Raw genomic sequence first — 26112 nt, 5'->3', positions numbered from 1 at the left:
TGTCAGTTTGTCACCACTCACATGGAGGACTAGCAACAGGTAGAAGTCTGAACCAGGCTAGGAAGTTTCCTGGCAACATCCTAATCCCAGGCCCCAGGAAGGCAGACTTTCCTGAGGTGAGGGTCCTTCCAGCATATTGGAATCTTTGTTCCCCTTAAAAGGGAATCACGTATCACTACAATCTTTCTTTTCTTCCTCATGCAACTGGACCTGATAGGAGGTGTAGTCCTTTCTTGACTTGGCAACACCTCTGCTGGAGAAGGACCTTTGTCCTAATCATTGTGATTGCCTTACCACATCCAGAGCCCCATACCTATTGAACCTTGTTGGTAACTAGAATTCTAAGCCAATTTACAAGTAGCTCAAGAGCTTTGCAAAAAAGTCTTTCACTCAGACTGCTTATTCCTTAAAGTAGTGGACAATATGGTAAAAGACCTGCTCATGACACTGTTTTCCCTTCAACTTTGTTTATTGATGTACTGAACATGAAAAAGTACAAAGAATCCAAACACAAAAGAAAACATGTACAACCTTTTAAATACTCAACAGAATATATTCTCTATTCCAACAAATGTGAATTAAGTCATACTATACAACTTCAAATAAATACCAGCCTTATATTTTACTAAGTGCTCTGATAAACACTGTAAAGTGAAGCCCAATTTACATGCCTTCTCATCAATGCCGTTAGTTGCTACAGGAGTATAGGAAAGAAGCATGTAGCTACTGTTTTTCCCACATTGGAAAGTTTGTGATTTATATACTATATACAACTTTTAATGCAGAGGAGTAGCTTTAACAATCTAAATGCACCTAAGAATGAGGAAGTGCTCAGGAAGCCAATTGACTTTTGAATAGCATTGAGTGGGTCAGCATGAAAACTCGCTTATTCACTTTAGCACGCGCTTCACAGTATATGTACTGTACTATACTGAAAATTTTATAACTACAATTTAAATGAATAAGAACCAAAACCAACTGCAAATATAGTGTACAACTATGTTATGCATAGAACATCGCTTTTTCTAAGGGGAAGCGTATGAGCATCTCAGTTTATACAAAAGCAGGACGTAACTACATAGTTGTCAGTGCATCCTGGTGAAGGCATCAAACCCTCAGCTTTTTTTGAAAAATTTAATTATAAGCTAGATGCTAATCAGAAAATATTCTGTATTTGTTTTCCTTAAATTTCTTCAATACATGGTAAAGACTTTTTTTCTATTTCCCCAAATAGTGATTTAAGCATCATACAAAGTTAAACTTCAATAGCATACAGGTATTTATGGTTTTCATATGAAAAATGTAAGGAAATTTGTTCAAAACATATGTTTATATTTGTTTTTTTTTACCACAAACATATTTATAAACAAAAATGTTGCATCACCATAAACAGCTGAAGCTAGACTATCTACAGACAAAAAGAGCAACAGATTTGATGCACTGTAAATTCAAGTCCTCAGGACAAAAAAAAAAAAGCAGACCTCAAGTAACAATGTTAATGCCATTTACAAAGAAAAAACTCATACAAAAACATTCAAAATTGAACATCACTTGGCATGTAACTTAAAAAATAAACCAAAATCAAAATTGGCTGAAAGGTTCATAACTTAAGGTCTTATTTACATTACACAAAGCTCAGGTGTTAGCCTTGAACTTAACCTTCAAAACATCTCCTAACGTACCCAACTCAGGCCACTTCTGCTGATTTGCTACTGTGCAAACCATGCTCAATGTCTTTTAAGACAAAACAATTCTTCAAACAATAGCAAGTACATCACTAAACACCGTGAGCTCTATCTGAAGGGAATTCTTTAGGAAGAACAGATTTTTTTTTTCCCCCATCTCTCAGTATTTTAAGTTTTCTGCTTGCTCTTATATTCTTTTTTTAAATTTTCACTTGTTTCAAAATCACAAATTAATGTGAGCCTCCTATCACTTAATAACCAGGATGATCAATGACTCCACTGATGATTACAAAAAATGAAACCAACAGTGCATCCCATTGACTTTACTTCTTAATACAAAGGTCTCAAAAGTATTTCTACATCATAAATCTTTCCAAATTTTTCCCAACAACTGCAAATTTCCTGGTAAGTTTTAAAAGCTCACTAGGTGTCATATGAAGAGATTTCTCAAAGTATTCAAGTCAAAATATTTGTTCCAGGACCAGTAAAAAGTTTCTCCAAATTTTTTTTTTTTTTACAAAAATAGATGCTTTTTTTTCTAAACCCACATCAAAGAGGTTCTTATCTCTTTGGCAAGGTACTGCTTTACGAAAAGTTCTCCAGTATTCTTACAATAAGCTTTTATAATGTGTTCCCATTCCCCAACCCAAACGATAATTATAAAATAAATACTGCTTAAAACTTTATAAATAAAATGTAAACTTCAGATACTTTTCTTGAACAACAAACCAAAATAACAATGCATTACAATGTAAATTAAACAAAGCAAATAAAAAAATTTAAAAAAAAAACAACTTAAAACTACTACACAAAGCCTCAGTATTTACTCATAGGTTCAAGGCAGTCATGTATAAAGAAAAAAACTTCTTCCCTTAGCTGAAACATTTTAAAAGGTCCACCTTCTTCAAAGAAGGCAATAGAATATGTATTGTAACAGGTAAAAACCCTGTACCTCTTGTCAATATTCAAACACAAAAGATATTTAAGAAGTTCTAATTCAAATATTAGCAATAAAAAATCTCTTATATTCTTAGGATGCTAAGTAGTCATTTTATCCCCATTTCCACACTGACATACAACAAAGGCATTTACTAATGCATAAAGCTTCTTGTAAATTGCCTTTGTTGTATAGTTTTCATGTATTAATGCACTGAGAATAACTTATTAGGCTTTGTGCGTTTTGTTTGTTTTGAAGGAGACCTGCAATACTCTGTCACCAAGGCGGTATCCATTCAGGCTGGCTATTGCCATAGCTGCCTCATCGTAGTTTGTCATAGTCACAAATCCAAAACCTTTGCACTTGTTGGTGTTAAAGTCACGGATGACCTTCACATTGGTTACTGCTCCGAAGGGTCCAAACATTTGCCAGAGGATACTCTCGTCAGCATCAGGGGCCAAGTTGTACACAAAAATGCACCACCCAGTTCCTGCATGCCCTGGGATATTAATTCCAGCCAAACTGGTCATTCCATCAATGGTCATTGGAGGAAACCTACTGACGAATGAGGGAAAGCAAAACAGAATCATAAGGTGGCTGTTCACAAAAAATCCCAGCAAAGAAATGTCAAAATAAAAAAGAAAACGATACAGAGCTTTTCACAGGCTGCACATGTTGCTCAGGCTAATAAGGAAACATCAGAAACATTTTCTACCCCCCAACTGGACAAATATCATGTAAAAAATTATATACAGTGCTAGGTATGTCTGAGATGAGGTAACATAGAAAATCAAATGGAAAGCATGCTATAAACGTGGTGAGGGTTAGTAATTTGAAACAGGAATTCCATGGAACTGCTACAAAACGTTTATCTATTTCATGCACAATGCAACAAAATGAACAATCTCAGCTGAAGTCTCAACGTGCAAAAATCCAACATAAGTCTTACTGAAAAGAGTTGGCAAAATACTTCAAAATAATTTTGAATGTGGTTATTATAAACCAAATAGTTCTTTTTTACCTCTTTACTCCATAAGCTATGTTGAGCAGGTTGTCCAACCTACAAAACATTTAGCAACATGTTAAGTCTTCAGACTTTTCTATCCTTTAAGATTAAGGAAACTTGGTATATTACAGTCACATCCATTATACCCTACAGAACCTCATGCAATGTTAATGTATCACCACTGAAAGAGCTGTCCCACCTTACTACACCTGATACAGTTAATGAATACAAAATAGTTTTTGGGTAGTAACCACAACCATAAGAAGTTCATTTCATAAAGTATACCACTACCACAAGTTTAGCCTAAAACAAATAGCATTAGCATTAAGTTAGAGTCAGTGAGCACATTAGTTAAGTTTTCCACCTTACTAACTTGGGTTAGATGAAGAGTTTTATTGAGGCTTCTGACAGTTTGCACATATAATTACCAAGACAGATGCAGTATTTTGGAGCAGTAGCAAACATCATAACATGAACTGCAAAAAGGATTTTTCATTTTCTTACTCCTTTTGATAATTCCAAAAAGTCAAGCAGGTGAGGCAGAAGGCTAGCTAGGGCTTTTGGAGCTAAGGTCAAAAAAGCAAGCATATGGGGACAGTGGAAGCAAGGTTGGGTGATAATATTCAGGAGGAATACAGAGATGCTGCTGGCCACTGAAGGGAGTGAATTTGTGTAGACAAAGCTTAATTGGAGTTGACACTGGCCAGAAATCTGGGGGACAACAAAAAGTGCTTTTCTAAATATGTCGGTCACAAAGAGCAGTCCAAAAATGACATCAGACCATTACAGGATGAGGATGTTCACCTCACTAACAGGGACACAGAACAGGCAGAGATTTCTTTGCCTGTCTTCAACAATGATAATGGGGTTAAAAGGGTCCCAGTGTTTTTTGAATATACACACACACACACATATATATGTTAGATTGTAAGCTTTCTCCCTGTATTTCCTTCCTCTCCTTCCCCCAAGTTGCTAAACTGTAGTATGACACTGCAGTTCTAAACCCTTTGAAATTACCTGGCCAACACCTGGGACACGCAGTGCCTACCACACCTATTATTCTTATTCATGGAGTCCCTCAAAATGTTTCTTTAGGAAAATGTCTACCCTGAAGAAGCTCTTGTTTCTTCCTGGCAAATCTCAGACATGGGAAGAGAAAGTCTTATTACAGATTTTCTTCAGGACTCCACAAAATATGAGTTTAGGTTAAAAAAAAAAGTACAGTTGACTTAGTTTTCTCAAACTACAGAGCATTAGGATTCTGCAGTAAGCCAGGTTTGTGTAATACACTGTCAAGAAAGTAAGCCACCAAATCTCTAGAAGAGCAGAAAAGAGGAAATTAAACAATACATGACTACCATCAGTACACTCAGTGTCAATGACAGAGGTCTATTGTCATTGACATCCTGGGAGGGGGAGAGGAAGGTGAGTTCTATAAACACCATCACTTACAGGTCCTTGCTATAAAGCAGTCAGCTGAGGACTTCATTCAGTAATGGAATCACTTGCATGATTTTCTATCAGTTACCTTGAAGATTTGAAAATATTTTGAAAAAATTCTCAGGGACTTTCCACTGGAAACTTTTAAAGATGCTTTGATTTACACATCCTATAGAACAATTATGTAGAGCAGCCTTTGAAAGTCTAGATCAAGTTTTCTCTTAGTAAGAAAAAAAGAGGCACTATATTGATCCTTGTTGCTTTTACTATCCAAGTTTATGCTGATTGTTTTCAGGCCTCTGTCAACTGTTAACAGAGATGGGGCAACTACATCAGTTAATCCTGTCTGAAACGTCAACAAATGTCAAGAATTAAGACTTCTTTCACATGTAACTAATGAAAGATCTGAAGCATTGGTGCCATCTCAACTATTTAGTCAGCACCGCATCTGGAATGCTGCAACAATGCAAAGCAAAGACCAAAAAGCAAGAAAAGATGATTTCCCTTTACAGTTAAAAAAATTAAAAATTTGAAAAGACTGTCTTTTAGTGAAGAAGGATAAGTCTCTTAAGGCTTTCACAAAAAAAAACAAATTCATTTTGTCTGCAACTTCAGCTTACCTTTTGATCAGTCAGTTAAACCCTTTCCTTCCTTCAACACTGATAAAAGATTTTATTTTCTCTCTCCTATTTACTACAGACTTCGTACTTATTCAGTGCTTTTTGTTACCATTATACTTGTAACGTGGAGCTATCATAGTATCTCTAAAGGTGGTTTAAAGCATTACCTTACACTGAATATCTCAGAAAAAAAATCAACTTGCCAGCGATATTCATAAAAATACACTGCCTTTTAGACAAAAATAAACCTCCACCAATAAAAATTTAAGGTTAAAAGCCTAAAGCTGAAGGACAGGGGTAGTCTACGGAAATTACTTAAGTGCAAAGAAATAGGTCTTATCCAAAGAAAAAACTCTGGAAGTTGAAGAATTTTTACTAATAGTGATAGATCTACCTGGAGTATCAGTTAAATACTATAGCTACCCCAGTCAGCATGAAGTGCAGTCCATGAACTCTGAATATTCAGCCTATAAGTGAGGGTAGCCAATGCATAGCTTTTAAAATTTGGTACATTCTCTTTGAAGAAAACTGCCAGCTGATTTTACTTCTTGAAAAAATAAAATAGAAACTGCTGAAATGTATTACTGTTTAACACATTCCAGTCACATCCTTTAGGAGCAGAGGGAGGGAAGAAACAATCAAAATCACTGAAACAAAACTCAAGGTACTCATGAATGTAGATAATACAGTATTTGTTTCGCTTTGTTCTCACCATCTGTCCTTTTCAACACACTAAATATCACAGGGAACTGTATGGCTGCAGTTTCAACGTGATGGGAACATATATCCCCAAAAAACACATGCAAAAAATTTGACTAATCTTCATCGTGAAAATTTGCAATAAGTGTAGCATGGAGGGCTTAGACAACCGACAAGGGAAAAAACAAAGCCTGAATGGGGAATGAAAATAGAGGGTGGGGAAGAGAAGGCTGGCTGTGGCATGCTGTATGGCTAAGAAGAAAACTAAATTGCCTAGGTCAATTGTTAACTGAATCAACTTGTGCATTACTCAAGAATAATCTAGGAAATGAAAAAGTTTCTTCGAAAAAGTTTTTACTGACTGAGTAGAAGAAAAAGATGACACTTTAGTTTAGCTAAGGAGGTTTATTAGACAGAAATGCTATCAGTAGGATGGCATCCATTTTTTGCTTTAGCTGTACTGTAGGAGCAGAGCTAAAGTTCACACAGAAGTTGGAGAAGCGGGAAAGCGCCACAGTGGAGGCAAACAAACACGTCTGTGGGAACATGCAGGTTTCAGCACAGCTGTACACGTTATCTGACTTACCTAAAACGTTGAGCCTGCTGAGCTAGAGGTGCTGGATACCTTCTGTTTGGAGAATGGTACAGCTGGGAAAGAACAGCCTGACTGGTTTTTTGGCTTGGATTGTTAGCAAACTTTACAGTGATGGGCTCTGTGGCACCTGGAGGTTTCTGGCCATTCAAGCCCTTGATAGCTTCTTCTGCTTCAATTCGCTTGTCAAACCGGATAAACCCCACGCCCCTTGATACCCCTGCACAACGTGAAGGAAGCATATAATAATTAATTCAGAGACTCCAGAATATTAGTTGTCAACATTTTATTTTCAAGGCCAATTGCTATGTTAATGGTCAATCACTGTGAAGACATGACAAATTTTGAGCATAAGAGAGCCGAGCTTTGGCTCAGAATAATAATTTTCTACTGTAATTTTAATTTTTAATTTAACTGATGTAAGACTCATTTGTGCAAAAAGCTTGGAGGGTTGAGGGAAAACAGGAGAAAGAACTTAAACCTAGTGAGTCAAAGAAGAACTCTGAAACAAAGCAATTTTGGTGAGGATGGAGATGAACTCAGAACCAGCTGCACTGTAACCTCCGGTCAGTTTACACTACTCTGCAGTATCTACATTCACAGAAATTCCATAAATAGCTTAGTTATCTGCTCTCCAGCAGCAAAAAATGGCATATGCCCTCCTGCAGTACCCCTTGAAGGTCCCTTTGGGGCAAATATGCTGAGAAGATGATGACATGCAGGTTCTAGACTGCAGTAACAGGAATTATGGGTATGTCTTAACAGCCCATGGTTACCTTTAAGTATAAGATTCATTTTCAGTGTATCACCATACACCATTAAGTGTTATTTTTGAAGGACACTTTTCTTGGTATAGAGAAGTCAAACACAACATGCAAGGGGATCAGCAAAGTGAAGGAAGGTCTTAGGAACATTGCACATCAAAAATTTATATTGTCTTAGACATAAACACTAAGGTGTCAACACTTGAATCAATTAACGTTAAAGCTACTAACAGCCAACATTACTTGAATGCTTTGTTGTAATATTCCTAGAGCCATTTAGAGGCCCTTTATGTTTTGGTTCATAAACAATAATGATTTAAACCATCAAAGTGACAATATGCGGGTATAAAAAAAGCTTCAAAGAGGCAAATGTCACAGTTTCAACTTCACATTTTTTATCTGTCAGTTTGTGTCACAACCTTATTATTCATATCATTTTGAGCCTACCTCTCCCAAATTACTAAGAAGGAAGGAAGAAAGCTTAAACCTGAACAACAGTCTCTATGCTAGAAAACTACTGTGCAAATACCAGGATTTATTAACACTTAGAATTATCCAGCACATTAGAAGTTTAATTACATTTACTTACTGGCCCATTTGTCAGACTCCATCTATTTCTATGCAAGAATATACAGGAACATACTGTAAATGATTATTTATTGCAAAGACTGGAAATCTGACCCACAAATTTGCTACTTCTATGCATAAGTATTTGGCCTTTAGCTTTCCTTTCCATGGCTCTCTACACTCTCAGCAATTCACACTATTAAAACACTGTATAATGTGTCAATATTGAGATTTCTTTTAACTGCAAAGGACTACATACAAGTTCCTCTGCAGGTCAGAGGAACAATTCCTCTACAATCCTTTCAAAGTAAGACAGTTTGCAAAGCTTATGACCTCCTACAGCTGAAAGCTGTTTTTCACGCACAAGGACATCTGACTTTGAAAAGGTACAACTATAAAAAAAGTCAAACCTAGCTAATCACAGAACTTACCTGCTCCTGAGGAACTCAAAGTTTATGCATATGCCCCAAGTTAATGAGTCAACCTTGAAAACAATCTTAACAGCAATTACAAGAGTGGGTCTTCTGTAATCCTAGCCTCAGAGAACCAGCTGTGCATTTTTGCATAAAGTTTTCTTTTTTAGAAAAATAAAGTTTAATAGCATTTTGTAAGGCGCTGAGAGACTATTTTCATGCAGCAGCTTGGCGAGGAAGATTATAGCAGCTGTAAATTTAGTACAAGTCATCAAACAGTCTTCAAACCTGCACCTTCATGGTGGAAATGACTCAAGCTGGCTCAGTACACTCCACAGTCTATTTTTGCCCATGCATATTTATGAACAATTCCAGGAGAAAAATGCACTTTCTGGTCTACATTATAGAGACAAGATCACCGTACTGAAAGATGAAATATTTCTTAAACTGCCAGTCCAAAAAGGAAAGGCCATGCAAAACTGCCTACTTACCAGTGACTTGGTCAACTAGAATACGAGAAGTAATAATGCGTCCATACTGGGAAAAGATCTGTTCCAGTTCTTTCTGGGTCATTGTTTTTGGAAGTCCACTAACATACAAATTTGCATCTCTGATAGAAGCCGAACTTGGTCGCGCATAGGAAACCTTAGGGGAAAAAAAAAAAACAAAAAAAACCCCCTAGAAAACCAACACTTTTAAACCAGATGAAATAGGTTAGTAATTTGTTCTGAACGTGGGTCACTGGGCCTTTAGATTTGTTTTTTATTTTTCTGGAGCCGGCTTCTGAAAATACAGATGGAATGCAACATAGACCACATAGAAGAAGGTGACTGCATGGACTCTCTGTAATTGGAGAACTACTTTCAAATAAATGAGAAAAAGCTAAGTACACACTCCAGCAAGCCTTGGTGAAGAAAATGTTCTCCATTAGCTTACTGTAAGATTAAAAAGACAAATTTAAGAAGTTCCAAGAATGTCTTTTTAATTCTCATTAAAAAGCACTAAAACATACAAGAAATGAAGATTTCAGTGTGATATCTAGGCCAAAAGCACAAAAAGGCAGTCCGAAGCACTTAAAGGTTTCCAAATGTTTTTCAAGTGCATATACATGTGTTGAGCATCCTGTCAAATGACACAATCATTCATGAGGGCAAGATAAACTCTGCTATATCACTTTCACAGGCCTCAGAATGAATGGCAGAAGCAGGAATCCAACCTCTATTTTGACTGTTCAGCAGCAGCTTGCCAATTTTAGCAACACAGAGGTCTTACAACTAAATGTCAATTAACAGTGAGATTCTCAGATCCTTTTGGATAGAAAGTTTTTCACTTCGTGCCTCCAAGTGTCAGTCAGAAATATTTTAAGATGATCAAGTATATCCTTCAACCTTTAGACATGTTACAAAACCAGCATGTTCATTACTTTCCGCTGAAGTCTGTACAAGTGGTCTTATGATTACTACAGGAATGATTAAAACAGAACATCTGTGCTTCTTGAACATGACAAAATACTTTTATCTGGGGTTCTCACCGTGCAAAACATAAAAATAAAGAAGTAGTGAGATTTATGTCCTTTCCTTCCCTCCCCTGCAATTAGCCTGCACTATTACCCAACAGTGGGCAGCTGAAACTTGATTCTGTAAATCTGTCTTTTGCCTAACTCTTTGATATTTCTTTTCAAATCCTTCCTGTCTCATTTTCATGCAGATCAGCAGACTCCTAAGACTCCTGTGGTAGCAAAACAAAAGAGAGCACCCTGGAGATTAAACAAGCACTATCCTGAACACTGCTGTGATCCTTCAAGTTCTTCCCAGAGGCTTTATGCAAGGTACCTTTGTGCTGGCTGAACAGGGCTGACCTAAAAAACTTATAGCTGTCCAACACAGCTGTAAGTGTGGCTCACTTATAGCTGTCCAGCTTTGTGAGCCACACTGCCTTGTTCTTTCTACATGACAGCCACACAAGAGCTGAAGACCTATGTTCAAAGTTACAGCATGAGACTAAAGGTTGCCTGCATTCAGTCAAAGTAGCAACAAGGACAGTGATGGCCACCCATTTCTACCAGGTAGAGAAATAACAACAGCTAAAGAATGAACAAACTTGCCCAACTTGCCCATTTGGCTCTCAGTTTCTTTAAGAAACAAAGTTCCATGTCTCAGAACTTGGCAGGATAATTTTCAGGAGAGTAAAGGCCAAAGAACGGAGTCAGACTGCCTTGGGGACAGGCCTAGACACACTAAATGCATGTATTAGCAAAACCAAGGAGTTCTGAATAGCTAAGTCAATGTTTGTTTTCAAAAGGAACCCTTCCACCAACATCTCAGAATTTAACTCCACACAGTAGGCAGGGACAGCAACAAAGTCCATTTATAACTGAACACAATGAACTGTTTTATAGTTTTAAATTATCTTTGGAATTGAGATACACTGAACAGTGTCCTATCCAATCCTTTTTAAGCTGTCAGATGTTTTTCTTCCTATATGCATTTTGTCTGGTCCTCTGGAGAAAATTTCAAATTCCTGCAACCGTCAGCTAAGGAAGGAAGAACAACAGTAACTTTTCTCTAAATTTAACAAAACAGCTCTGCAACTGCTAATCAATATTTCACTACTGAGAAACTAAAACCCCCATGGTTTTCTGTAGGTATTGTGGACTTTACAATAGCTTTGAACTTAAGTAAATATATGTTACAAAGCTCCTTTCTACATGCACTCTTGCAAGTACTCACAACAGAGGTTATAGAGTATAAGCTCTTTTCAAACAGGACATCCTCACTATATGATGGGGCAGTGCACACTCAGACTTTTACAGATGTTACAAAACGTGGACGAGTGACTGACAGACCAGACATCCTGAGGGACTTCAACAGACTGGAGAACTGGGTAAGCAGGATACTCAAAGAAATTCAAGAAAATCAGTCCTCCCCCTGGAGAGAATAATCCCATGTACCACTACGTGCTGGGAGCTGACTGGCTGAAAAGCAGGTTGTCAGAGAACCCTGGAGTTCTTGTAGGCATCAAGCTGATCATAAGCCAGCGGAATGTACCCTTGTGACACAGATGGCCAACAGCCACCTAGGCTAAATTAGCAAAAGCATCACCAGCAGGTCAAGGGAGGTCATTCTTCCTGTCTACTCAGCACTGGTGAGACACTTGCATGGGACTGCCTCCAGCTCTGAGCTCCCCAGTGCAGTAAGATATTTTTTACACCTAAGATATAACACCAATCACAGGTTACCCTTCATGGAAAGTACCCCAGTGACTACTCATGTATCCTAACTGACATATACTTGAATCTGGGCAATTAGTCACAGGAATAACACACATTAAACCAAAATCAGCAGTTCATCACCAATATCCAAACACTATATCTAGCCATCTTGCTAAGCGTCAGAAGTTCTGGCCAGGCAAGAAATCAAAGAAATATTAACTTCAGAAACCCAGTGTAATTTAATTTGATTTTTTTTTTTTTGGCAAAATATTACTAGCCATCTTTGATTCTTGTAAGTCAGCACCACATAGAGAAAAACGAGGACACCATAAAATATTACTGGTGTAAGGGAATTAATTCCTATGCAGGAGAACATTGCCTGGAGTAAGGGATATACAGTTTCTTTTCTCTGTTGATGTCAAAGTCCAGTGATTTCTGTTGTGATACAAATTTAAAGCAGAGACTCCCTAGATTCACCTCCCTACCTGTATCCTGTCAGTTTGATCATTCTGTAATTACTTGCTGATAGTTCTAGATTTAGTCTCTTCAAACAATTTACATACAGACTGAATTAACAGCTGTGCTAAGATTTTAATTCCACAGCTACTTCAACAAGTGAACAATTACAGTTATGCAATGTCAAAACCACTGAACAGAAAGCAAGTCAAGAAACCGACTGAAAGCCTACGGTTTTAAATATTTGATGATGACACACACTGTACAACACTGAACAGCACTACTCTGGAGATATCAATTTAAAAAACAGTTTTACTGAAATTTTCCACTGTGGTTACTAGGAAAGACACTTGTTTCTAGAAATGCAAACATTACACCACCAAATTCAAGCATTTTCACCACTGCTTTAATATTTCATTTAACATCACGATGAACTAGTTTACAATTTTCAAGTGACAGCTGTGAGAGTTGGCAGGTTAAGCAAAGAAGTTGCCAAAAATAAGAGACACAATTCCTACAAATGAATTTTTTGGTTTCTTACTATCTGCTACTTCCTACAGACACTTCAGTACCACGCTTGAAGCTCTTTTTTCTTATAGCTTATTATTAGTATAAAGCGCAAATAGAAGTAGTATTTGTATTCTCTCAAAGAACTTCAGAATTTACTATCACTTTCTCCTAAGCACCTCTGCTTAACATATTCTCAAAAGTTTTTAAATCTGAAATCTTTAAATATTAAAATCAGGATTTCAGTCAATGTTTACAGTCATTAACTACCAGTGTAATCTTTCAGCTTAGAACACTGCTTGCCCTTCAGGATAGTATCCAGTTCTTTTAAAATGCATGCTTCAGTGGAAAAAAAAAATCCAGTAAAAAATTACCATCCAGTGTGTGCAGATGAAAATGAGTTAAACCTATCTGCAAAGCAGACAGATTTATACTGAGAAGAAGAAAACATTAGGAATATGTAAGCCCTCTTGACAAGTATAATAAAAACAAGGACGTATTTTTGTTACAGCAATGTTCTCAGAGGCCTTTGTGCCAGGCACCGTGCACTTAAATTTGTATGAGACACCATGACTCAAGACCTCTTCTTAATTCAATTTCTAATAAGAAGATGCTGCAGCACACCTCAAAGATGAGGTCCGAGCTGTCACTAGCCAGCAATACATTGTCTGATACAGGAGAGTACATTGCTGTATATTCATCAAGTTTACTTCCTGTATCCCCTCGAATGAAAAGATAGCTCCACTCAGACACAGACTTCCCTCTGCAAAGGTGACTTACACTCAACTCTGTAGAACTACCAATGCATACTGCTCAACACAGTTTCACTTATGTATGTAGATTAAGATAATCAATATAACCATATCTGATGAAGCTGGTGCTTTCACAGCCTGTTGTGCAACAGGCAATGCATTCAAAGAAGGGACACCAAAGTCACAGCCTTTCAGCATTATCAGAAGAGTGCCTGTGCCAGTGTCACCAATCTGAGGTCGGTCATGGGATCCACATCTGCTCTGTTCCCAGAGGGAACAGCTGAGGGCATGAATGGACCAACCTGACAGGCTGCTCCTCTGTAAAACCAGACTATCAGAATCAGATTTGGCCATGAAGTAGTAGCAGGCTTAGAATATGTTCAAAGTGATTACTGATGGGCACAGTAGTTCACATGAACATGACTAGACAACACAGAACTACCTGTATTTTATAAAGCTCTTTCTTGGAACAATTTTTACCTGAATAACATGGTTTTGCCAAAGAGCTGTATACTAACTATATCATAACTATTTAAGACTCACAAATATAAACCCAACACCAATTTTTGAGTAAGAGGAAAAAATAACACAAGTATTTATTTTACAAAATTAAGGAATGAGCACTCTGCAGGTAACTTCCATTGAAATAAAGTGAAGTCTCCTTACAGAAAGTCCTTCGCAGCTTTTAGTAGCTGTTTATAGCAAAGTCTTCTAATTTTACATATTTAGAACCTTCACTCTAAGCATGTTAGCATACAGTATAGAGCCTTCCACCAAATTTCAGATTAGTTACTGGACAGAGAACAGTCTGCTGAGACAACAATGAGTACTGGAGCTCAGAAAGACTTTTTACTTTCATTCCTCTTTGACCACGTTTCTTTATTTAACTCTCATTAGTCAGGAAACAACCACCACAACCTCTTGTGCTACTTGCCTGCAGCATACCCCGCACTGACCCCACTTTCCAGCATGCAGCAAGCTGAAAGCTCTATCACCACAACAAAGCTAGGAAAATGAGCTAGCTGCTCAAGTTCAGCTTCTACACTAAAACATGAGATGGGGAATTATGCGCTACAATCACAGAATAGCAGTTCTGCTGTTTTGCCTTTAAAGGGATCAATACAGGAAAATACTTTAAAATCTGCAGTCTTGTTAAAAATAAGCATTTAACTTAGAATTTAAGTACAAACAAAAGATACGAAACAAAAGGAGATCCAATCTCCAAACATTTTCATTTTCCTACTTCTCACATACTTTTACTGTCAAAAGACCTTTCTCCACACTTTACATTCATGGTTCGGATCTGGTAACACCCCCTTTTCCCACTCATGCCCAAACAGTGAGAGCACCAAGAATTTCAGACACTTAGAATGGAAAAAGTAGTCAGATTTCATAGAGAATAAGGGTATGCAGCATAATATTAAGCCCTCTACGCAATACAACAGAACAAAGTCTCTGAACAACAGACCCCAATTATCCTCATGCTTTTGGAGTTGAGGTAGATTTGTTCACACATTTTCCCTTCTTCTGAAGGAAATAAATGAACTTCAGTTTCTCTGTGTTTTGTCGAGGGAGCTGCTACTATTGACAGAAACTGTGGCAAGCTCATCTCCTGGGTCTCTCTTGCACTATTCCATGGGCACATCTCCTAGAAAGGCACACAAAACATCTATTGCCACAGTTATCACTTCATTGAAGTATCTCACAGCCTTTCAGGAAAAACTATTACTGCATAGATAAAAGACACGCAGAGTCAATATTTAATATGTTAAAAAAACCCACCCCAAAACACAAACAACAACAAAAAACCAAGCAAAAGAAAACACTAACTTGGAAGCTGCTAGCTTAACAGAGATCTGTTTATCTCAAGACTTCCATAATTTCAAAGGTAAGCAAAACCATATTTTACAAAATTTAAAGCATTCTTCCAAAGAGAATGTAAAAAACCTCCATACCTAGGAAAGCCATAGCCTACCTAAAGGATTTTGCCTAATTAGAGGACTTAGTACAGCATGGGAAAAATCAGAGTACAAAAGATGGACTATCAATCTCAGCAGTAACAAGCAGTTTTTCCCTAGTTTTGTTGGCATTTTTTTGCTTGCTTAAAGCTTGGCTTTTGAGCAAAGCTTGCAGTCTTCCTTCAGCTCCATACAGTACTGCTGGCCCCTTTGAATATGCCCATTTCTGTGTTAGAAACACCCAATGCAGCTCAGAAAGGACTTTACTGCACCTACTGAGGCTTTATGTCTGCAAACCTGCTCAGCAGCCTTATGATGACCTGCCCTGGTCCAAGGATCCTCTTCCTCAGAGAAAGCAAGGATGGACTCTTGTAAGAAACTCCAATCAGTAGCAACATGGGGCTCAAACAGAAAACAGACTATGTCATTGGTGAAGGTGAGATTAGCACATTTTATGGTTTGGTCTGACACACAAATGAACAACCGTGTGGCCATAATGTGGTTTACAGGAAGTGACAACAACATGCTTTTAGAAGTGAATCCTCCTCTCAGTATTATTCAGCTACGGGAAAAACAAGCAGTCAGTTTAAGCTAGTTAAGTAACATTCAAAGTCAGAGGAGATTTGAATTTCAGCAAAGAACGAATTTTACCTGGGGGTGAAAAGGCATGTGTGTGTGTATGTGCAGTATTAAAATGAAAATGCTGTCAAAGCTTTAACTGTTAACACAGTTAAAAACCTGCATAACTACAATTTACAAAACTCCTGCAGAAATTTAAGAAAAAACCCCTACCTTTACCTTTGTTTCAAGACAAATTGTTCTGCCTCAGATCTGCTAGAGCAGTTAAAATTTTACCTTAAGAATACCTTAAGTCCTGAGTATGTAGTTACCCTGTCAAGACCACTACATGTTCAGCCTCTCTCTCAATCTTTGCTGATTGATAACATCAGTAAAAATCACTGGCTTTAATTAAACCTCCACATAGAATTCCCTTTTGCCCCTCACTAGAACAATGTTCTTTAATGCTGGGGGAAATGGGGGTGAGAAATAACAAGGTAAGGAGGGTTTCTCTCACCTTTACAGCTCACTTGCCCTCTGGCATTTTAATAGACTTTTTACACAATTCATTGTATTTCATTGCTACCCAGAGACATTACTTAATGAAAAAATTACTACAAAGTGATACTACCAAATTTTTTCTCCACAAGTATCAGTGGCAAAGACAGGAACAATCTCAATCTTTTACATGCTACACTAAACTCAGAAATCAAACCATCATGTTTCTTTTCAGTATTTTGTTATTTTCCATTAAGTGTAAAAAGCATTTTCAAGAGCAGTACCATTGGTAAAATTTAAGGGTGGAGCTGTTGACCAGCTAAATTGGAGTATAATTCCTTTAAAATGAATCTTCTTGTAAATCTAAGTAATGGTTCAGGGCACCAAGTGAAACTGCATTACATTATGCCAAGTTTTAAGGACACACTGACTCAAAGGACACTAATGAAGTTGCAGCACATCCCTCACTTCAAAAGCCTTCCCATACTGTACTGCACTTCTTTGGGCATTCATAAAGCTGATATTTTAGTACTCACTCTTCTACTCAAGTCCTAACTAGTTCTTCTCATTACACTGTTTTCTACAGGAGGGCAGTCAGTTAGGTGATGATGACAAAATAGAACATCTTGTACTTGTAGCCAAAGAATTTGTCAAACTTCATTCCAGCACCAAGGTTGGCAGAATGTTACATGTTAAGCCTGTTTTTATTTAAAATATATGCAAATTTACAAAATAGTGGGAAGAAAACCTACGGATTTAATACTTTAGATAAATTATTTCTTAAATCTCTATTCCCTTGACAGGTAATAATTACCCATGTAAACATCCCAATAATCCAAAGAGCTTCAGAGGAGGAAAACCCTATTAAATTTGACTTCTAAGCAGCACTAGGCTAGGTAAAACACAGCTAGATAATCAATGCTATCTTAAAATAAAAGGTCTACTCCCAGGCCTCTAGCTGGACAGACTATTTTTTTCTGCTTTCAAACACATATTTGCATACATGTTTATGCATCTCACTGGCATTCTTGATTAACAAAATTTGCATGCAGGGGCTCTGCCACTTCAGGCCCTCTCACACTAGTGAGCTAGGGATAGAACAGTGGAAGCTCCTCAGCTCTAGTTCACCTTAAAAGGGAGGAATGAGCACCACATGATGACACTGTCATCTTCAGTGTCCCCTTGGCAGCTACAATCCACAAAGGACTGTGCCCAGCATTAAAGCAGCTTGGCATTCATGAAGAAAAGCCAGATATTTTCCTGTGTCTTTCTGCTACCCCTAACAGTGCAGGTAAAAAGCTGCCTACCTTGCACAGCTCTAAGCCAGTTTAAAGACAGGCCATTTGTTTGCCTGCTCCTTTTCAGACCAAGAACCTGAGTACACCTTCTTGTTAATGCAGGAGTCTTTTATTCCACATTTTATTCCTCCCTTGAAAGATATTCCTATTTATATAATTTCACAATAAATTCATTTTTTTTTTTTTTTAAGAGTTTTCCTAAGAACACAGTGAGGGGAAGCCACTGAGGATTTCTCCTCTCCCGAGCAAAAGCCAATCCAATAAAAACATGCACTGAATTTTCTTATCACTCTGTGTAAGTCAGTGACTCATTACCTTCTTGCTTCTCTGAGTTCTCCACATTTGGGAAGAACTTATCTTTCCAGGACAACTCAAATGAAAAAAGGAGCCATGGACAAACAAGCAGGTAACCAGAAAAATCACTCCTTGCACAGAAATATATATTTTTACTGTCTCAAACAGAACAAAGAGCCTGTCAGCAGCATCATCTTCCAAAAGAGAAAAATCCACAGAAAACACTTTACCTTTTATAAGATACAACTCATTTTCACACTGAAGTTGCACAATTAAATGAAGCCCAAACTTCACTACATATATGATGTAACCATGTTTACATTGCAAAGAACCATAAATTATGCCACAGAGGGCACCACGCAGTATGAGGAAGCATACTGTCTAGCAGAGCAGGGTTCAGGTATCCAACACGCCTATAAGTGCCTTCAACATTAATGTATACTCACTCTGATGTTTTAATATTCAGGTGAAATCAGAAGGCAACACAACTGGTACCAGGTACAAGACTAAGACTGCTATGACTTGCTTTGGAGGTACGGATCTGAAAGTTTAAGATACTTTACAAATTATTCAATGAAGTATTCCATAAAGCGTTCCACAGGATGTTCTTTTTTAAAAAGGTAACAGGTAATAGGTTTTTATATCACTACCCTTACAAAAAAGCTTAAGCCAGCATTTGCAAATTCACCTTTTCAATGTATTTTATTTCAAGAAAACAAGAAGTGGCATCCCCTTTTGGGGATCATAAAATGGGTGAGTATCCTCACTCTTCTATTAATGCATTAGAACAGTAAATAAGAAAAACTCTCAAGATTTCTGTTTCTAGAAATTAGAGAAACTGAATTTAATAAACAAGGGCAGTAAGAGTTACAACACAACCGAAAAAGATAGGAATATCAAACATTAGAGATCTAGAGATTAGGGCCCTAGAAATCCAGTAATTCATAGATAACTGAAATAGTTATTTCACCATTTAATGTTAAGGATTTGTCAGAGAAACAAGACAACCAGCAACCTTTAAAAAGGAAATATTAATAAGGAATTTATACCATCTCTGAGAAGGTAAGGAGGAAGCACATAGTGTTCAGATAATATGCAAAATCGCATTTCTTCACCTAAAGCATGCAACATAATTTGACAGTTAAAAAAAGTCAAACGTACATCCAGAATGTCAAGAAAAAGGAATTGTAATCTAACTCTCCAAATCTAAGCAGACTAGAAAGGACTAACATTTGCTTCATGAAGTCCTATTCTATTCTACTGACATTAGCAGAATTTTTGTTACACTTGAAAAAGTAAAACAAATCAGGAATTCAAAACAATTCTGTTTCTTTAAATCATATTAACACTACATACTTTTATTGTTTTAGTTTGAAGTCTCAATCCATTCAGAGTGTTGATAGCTTTTTCAGCATCCTTGGTGTCAACGTAGTTCACAAAACCATAACCCAAGCTTTGTCCTGATTAAAAAGAAGGAATAAAAGTCATCATTAGTACTGCAGTGCCACACAATGGGTAGCTAACTGTTTTAACGCTACATAGACACACTAAGCAAACATTGCTTGTATTGAAGAACAGTATCTGCTCCAGATACAAATACAAAATTTGTAATGGTCACGGCATTTTCCAGTAAGGTTAGTAGATTTTAAGTAGCTTCTCTGTTCCTGTGTACTGCAGTACTTGTTCTGTTCAACGCAGAAATGGCTACATTCAGTTCAATGGAAGACTTAAAAATGAGTGAGTTTTAAATGTACTTCAGTGTCAGAATTTGAGCCAAATCTGAAGCCAAACACTTTTACAGCTGTCATTCATACAGTACATATAGCCTCTCAGTAACAAGGAGTTTAAAGGCTTCTTTTATTACGATATTCAAAACAACTGGTAATAGTAACTGTTTATGAGTTAAATATCAGTCAAAGATGCATTATTTTCAGGTTGTTTTAGTGATGGAAATTTGGATGGCAGATGGACATAAAGCATTTTTAATTAGCTCTTAATCTCTGAACAACAGACCATTTCTAACCATGCATTCTGTCTAAGCACTTATTAAACTCTTGAGTTCAGCATAAGAGTCCTGTCAACAACTTCAAAACCTATAGTATGCCATCCCTAACGAGCATTCTCCTTTAGAAGTACTTTTAGTGCTAAAGAATGCAATTAGGTATAAAATTTTAACATAGTGATAGTATACCACTTAGTAAGAATATTACCCTTTTATTAGCGCAAACCTTTTCAGAGACACTCCCATACTCTTGACCATTTAAAAAAAAAAAAATAGCTATAGGGAAGCATCCAACATATCTAATTCACAAAATGCTAATTAGAAAGATTATTTTGGATACAGAACAATATAAAAGGATAAACATCATTATATATAAAGAAAAATGGCAATTTATATCCAAAAAAGAACTTATGCTGTATCAAGTTCTTATATGGTATCTATACAGTATGTATTAAACAGCATGTAATGCAAAAACATGATGGGAAGTTGGTACTTGATTCATTATGACAAGAGAGGGCTTACTAACAAGCCCATCACCTCTGGCATCCACAGTTTTATACCAATTATGCTTACCATGGCACCAAAGAAACACAGGCACCATCACCACCCCACCCCCCAAAGCTGCCTCCATTCTTTTCTATCTCCTCCTCAGATGAAATCAGAAGATAGGTTAATATATGCATCAACAAAGAATCCAAACCCGAAGTGGATAAAGTAGTGAGCAACTCGTTCTAGAGAACCCTGTTCTGAGCAGGAAGTTAGACTACATGATCTTCAGAAGTGCCTTCAACCTCAACAATTTCAGGCTCCTGTAACAAACCATACAGAAATATACAGAAGCATTTCTGTATTCATTTACACCTCTACCTAGATATATCCAAGTTTCTTGTCTTGGAAATGCCTTTTTCCTTATTAGTTTGATGACAGTAGAGCAATTTCTATACCTGTCACCTCCATCGCTCCCACCGTCTACAGACACTCTTCCCAACAGTGTCTCCAAAAAAGAGGGAATGTCTTTTTGTGCATGACTTATTTTAGTCTTATCCTAATATAGAAATGCTGATTTTAGGCGTTGTTATTAATCTCCTAAGAAACCCATTTAAACCACAACCTTAAAATATGTTAAATTCTAAAAGAGAAAGCTATTTCAGATAAGATGTTCCAACTCATTAATTCCAGACTGAAAAGAAAGATGGGCAGAAGTTATTTCTACTACCCCTCTGACGAGGTGATCTACTTTTCACATTAAAAACACCCAGACCACTGCAGACAACGAGCATACCCTGCTGTTATAAAGGATTTAATTAATGACCACTGTTCTGGAGACATTCTACAGTTAAGTCGAACAATAACAGAAAATAGCTCTGGACTCTTTCATCTGTGCCTCTTCTGCACCAAACTCCACTCACCAAGACAGAAATCCCCTGCACAACACACACTTGTTTCCAAGTGTGCTTCCAAGTGCTATTACATATTTAGGTATTCTGAATAGTCAGTTTAGCCTTTTGCTGATCTTCAAAATTACAGCCTACTCAACCTTAACACAGACAAGAGACTGACTACTTGAGCACACCAGCTCTTTATTCCATAACAGATCTACAAGCAGTATTAAACTTAGCTTATCCTAAACAAAGGAGTGACAAGAGTTTCTTATTTTTTTTGTGAATTTGTACTTGTGCTGTTAAGAAGAACACATTCACCACCTTCAAGGGTGCTCATGTGCAGGTGAGCAATATTTCAGAAGTTACATGCTCCAGCTGTCAGTTGAGCTTATTCTCTTTGACAGTTCTTGTGGCTACTTCACAGACCTGTTTACAGCTGTTTCTGTAACTTTCTACCAGATTTTATGCTTGGAACACTACAAATATTAGACAATATGGTGCAGAAAAATGCAACAGTTAACTAAATTATTGTTACAACAGTCAGCCAAACTAGGAAAAGTAAAAATGATAAAAAATGCACAGGGTAATTCACAATACTTATCAGAAAAGAATCACGAATAAATTCTTTTTATTCTGCCCAACTTGTTTTGTAAACATTTACTATAAATAATGTACACAGCTGTAAAAGTCTAAAGAAAATCCTCTGCTATACAATATCCAGAAAAAGTCACAAAGAAGTGCTGTCTACAGAAAAAGAGTTCAAGCAAACTGGATGTGATAGAAGTGACACCTGTCCATTTTCAAAGTTTTGCTCTTAAAAGTAGCAGCAATTTCCCTAAAGCAGAATACAGCCATTTCAATAGAATTTCTAAACCAGTATTCTCCTCCTGACAAAAAATAACTCAACTTCCTGAATAATAACAATTTCACTCTAGAACTCAACTTACGTGAAAGGACTCCTTGGTTATTTCCAGCAACTGCTTCAACATTTTTAAGCAGAAGTTTACAGCACATTCCTGTTGCAAGAACTCAATTTTAGAAATAAAAATCACAATGAAGACTTAGGTTGGATTACAGCAGACAAGACTCAAAGGAATAAATGACAAAAAGATCAAGAAACTTAACTGATTGTTTAGCAAAATCCAAGCCAAGTCTAGTTTTACTTTAAGGTAACTCAGAAGGACTGTGGGATAAAAAAAAGATGCGTCACTGCACTGTACGTTTCCATGAGGCACAGCTATTTGCACCACCTAGGAGAAGCACTGAATTACTGAATGCTCAAAGACAATTATAAGACAGCTGACTTCACTTCATCACTGTTAATGACCTATGCAAAGCCTTCTCATGAACTTCAGAGGAATAAGATCTAGAGACAAGGTAATTTTTCCTATTGCCCTGTTACCACCCAATTATTCATAAAAGATAAGAGTTGGTGACATGAAAGAAATAAAAACTAAGTCCTGGAGCTTTCTGAATACTGATGTATCTTACTACCTAGAGAAGTCCCCTGCCGAAAAAGCATTCATGCATAAAGCGCTTGGTTGCACAAAACAGCCCAGGTGTCCTGAGGCATCCCCCACTTCAGTGTTAGGAGATCAACTAGTGAAATCTGTCATGTAAGACTAGAGATTGCTCTAGATACCACAATTAATAGGACATTATTGTTTATGAGCATGAAGCAACACGTCTGGTGTTTTTCTTCTGCTGGTTACTGTAGTCTAAACATTTCCTCTGAAGTCCACTTCCACAGTGAACACAGCTCATCACTGTTCTTTGCAGAGTCTGCTGCTGTTCTCAGCATACAAAGCCCTCTCTACTTCATTATCAATTTAAAGATCATGTATTCTGATTACAGTATGAGGCAAAATTATTTTTCTAGATTCAAATGAAGTGAGTTCTAAAACCTGGTGGTGTCTCTTTGCTACCGCCTGTCTACTGAAAGACAGTTTTAAGGGCTGGGCTGCTAGCGGTGATCACCCATCCAAGGCAGCAATTTATGCCTCAACAGGACAGAGGACAGCACCTGTAAACAGAAACGAACAGCTGAAGGTATAGATGCACGGTAAGATGACAAAGGCTTTACTCTCCCTAAATAATCCATACACAATTACCATGTCTTAGCAGTTTATTCTTTTCAAATAATTCTTACTGTGTCTAAGCTTCTGTTTCTCTGGGAACTCCAGAACCTATGTTCCCATGTATTTGAGTCCCTGTTTGAAAATAAAAAAACCTGTAAGATGTTCCAGACTTCATTATCTACCCCCACTAAGCACACTTTGTTCCTTCCAACAAACCTCTAATAAGATTCTACTTTTATGTTAAAAAGTTACACAGATCAAGCCATTTAACCCAACCACATCAGGTCAACAATTCAAATATTTTCTGAACATCTGCCTGTTCTCTCAACTTCCCTGGGAATCTGCCTGCCTGATAACTTCTCTTGCAACAAAAAGTATACTTGCCAACAATAATTTCCTTCATTTTTCTCTTTGGAAGCAGTTACAACAGCCACAGCTTATTAAAGCTTTAATAGACCATAACAGCTTAATTCTTCCATTGCTGCACTGTCAAAAAAACAAAAAAGGGGGGAACAGAAAGGACAAGAGTCTTTAAATCAGACAGCTTCTTTAATGGCAAAGTTGAAGAGATCCTCTCCCTTTGACTACTATACCCATAAACCAGGAAAACACGTGATAGTAAATAAAGTGGGAATACAGCACCCGAAAAGAGAAAACTTCTCTAACTAGATTGATACAGAGGACTGTCTGTGTAGCTGCTTCCTTGTGCATTGGCCAAAGAACGGCAGTCTATGTTATAGCAGGCACTGGAGTGCTGGATTGCTGCAAAAATGTTTGTGTTATATTTTCCACCTATGAGCTATCACTCAGTTTCAGGAACAATATTCCCTAAAGCCTGTGGGCACTTCAGAACCAAGAAAAATAAATACTGTTTCAGATAGAAACAGCAAAGGCATCATCTTCAAGTGCTCTTTACTCAATGCTACAGGGCAGGGTGCATAATAAGGCCAGAAAGACTGAGCTGATGAGGCCCTCTACAGACAGATCAGAGCAACTTTGCGTTCACAAGCCCTGGTTGTCCTGCGGGACTTCAACCGACCCAGTACCTTAGGAAGGGACAACACAGAGCAATCCAGGAGTTCCCAGAATGCACTGATGATAACTTCCTTCTCTGAATGACAGAAGAGCCATTAAGGAGAGGTGCTATGCTGGATTTTTTCTCCCAACAAGGAGGGGCTGGTGGGGAATGTCAAGCTCAAGGGCAGATTGGGCTGCAGAGACCATGTAATGGTGGAGTTTGAGATCAGTGAAGTTCAAGATCCTTTGGGCAGAGTGGAAGGTGCACAGCAACCTCACTACCCTAGACAGGATAAGAGATTTTGGCCTCTTCTGGGATCTGCACAGTAGAGTACCCTGCTCAATATTCAAGGATCACGTCCTTCAAGCTCAGGAGTGATGCATTCCAACAAAGAGGAAGTCAGGCAAAAATGTCAGGAGGCACGTATGGATGAACAAGGAGCAAATTTGAACACAAAAAGGAAGCCTGCAGAGGGTCAAAGCAAGAACAGGTTGCCTAGGAGGAACACAGAATATTGTCCAAGCAGCCAAATTCTACGATTCTGTAAAAGTTAAAACCTGGAAAGAATTAAATCTGGCCAGGGATGTTGAGGAGAACAAGAAAAGCTTCTACAGGTATACTGCTAACAAAAAGAAGCCCAGGGAAAATGAGGGTCCTCTCTGGAACTGAAGACCTGGTTATCAGGGACATGGGAAAGTCTGAGGTACTGGAAATTTTTTTGCCCCAGCCTTCACTGGCAAGTGCTTCAGCCACACTACCCATCTGGCAGAAGGCAAAGGCAGGGACTAGGAGAATGAACGATCACCCACTGCAGGAAAGCAAGTTCAAGACCATCTAAGGAACCTCAAGGTGCACAAGTCCATGGGACTTAGTAGGATACACCCAAGGGTCCTAAGGGAACTGGTGGAAGAAGCGGCTAAGCTACTTTCCATAATATTTGACAAGTTGTGGCAGTCTGATGAAGTTCCCACTGACTGGAGAAGTGCAAACATAAGCTCCATTTTCAAAAAGGGAAATAACGATATGATAAAGTAGGAGAACTACAGGCTAGTCAGTCTCATCTTTGTGCCTGAGAAGATCACGAAGCAGATCCTTCTGGAAACTATGCTAAGGCAACATGGTTTCCCTAAGGGCAGATCGTGCCTAACAAATCTGGCAGCCTTCTACAACAAGGTTAAAATGCTAGTGGGTGAGGGAAGAGCGACTGACTTGGCCTATCTGTAGTTGCACAAAAAAGTCTGACACTGTCCACAGAACATCCTTGTCTGTAAGCTGGAAAGACATGGATTTGGTGGATAAGGAATTGACTGGATGGTCACACTCGAAGAATCAATGGCTTAGTGTCCAAATAGAGGCCTACGACAAGTGCCAAGCAAT

The 26112-nt window shown here is 37.8% G+C and overlaps 1 protein-coding gene and 1 long non-coding RNA gene across 8 annotated transcripts in view; one reads left to right on the top strand and one right to left on the bottom strand.

Annotated features, from left to right (window-relative positions):
* Window positions 1–450: 450 nt before the first annotated feature.
* Window positions 451–26112, bottom strand: part of ELAVL2 (ELAV like RNA binding protein 2) — a 110787-nt gene continuing 85125 nt past the window's right edge. For 5 of the 7 annotated variants that reach the window (XM_027721990.2, XM_027721998.2, XM_027721994.2 and 2 more), the window contains 5 exons: window positions 19612–19715; window positions 9215–9368; window positions 6974–7199; window positions 3644–3682; window positions 451–3180 (listed from right to left, as the gene is read on the bottom strand). In XM_027721990.2, coding sequence (XP_027577791.1) covers window positions 2850–3180; window positions 3644–3682; window positions 6974–7199; window positions 9215–9368; window positions 19612–19715 — 854 coding nt within the window. In that variant the 3' untranslated portion in view covers window positions 451–2849. The remainder of the gene's footprint in view (window positions 3181–3643; window positions 3683–6973; window positions 7200–9214; window positions 9369–19611; window positions 19716–26112) is intronic. The other 2 variants (XM_027721983.2, XM_027721984.2) reach the window with 1 other exon arrangement.
* Window positions 11883–21115, top strand: LOC120323087. The gene is made up of 3 exons (XR_005563230.1): window positions 11883–11915; window positions 18722–18788; window positions 20910–21115. It is a non-coding gene; the product is annotated as an uncharacterized LOC120323087 (long non-coding RNA).

The sequence above is a fragment of the Pipra filicauda genome, unplaced genomic scaffold (assembly GCF_003945595.2).
Source record: "Pipra filicauda isolate LSUMZ 115617 unplaced genomic scaffold, ASM394559v2 scaffold194_size2289513_pilon, whole genome shotgun sequence".
In the NCBI taxonomy this organism is placed as follows: domain Eukaryota; kingdom Metazoa; phylum Chordata; class Aves; order Passeriformes; family Pipridae; genus Pipra; species Pipra filicauda.
The sequence above is the reverse complement of the archived record's forward strand: the minus strand, read 5'-3'. Positions and strand labels throughout refer to the sequence as shown.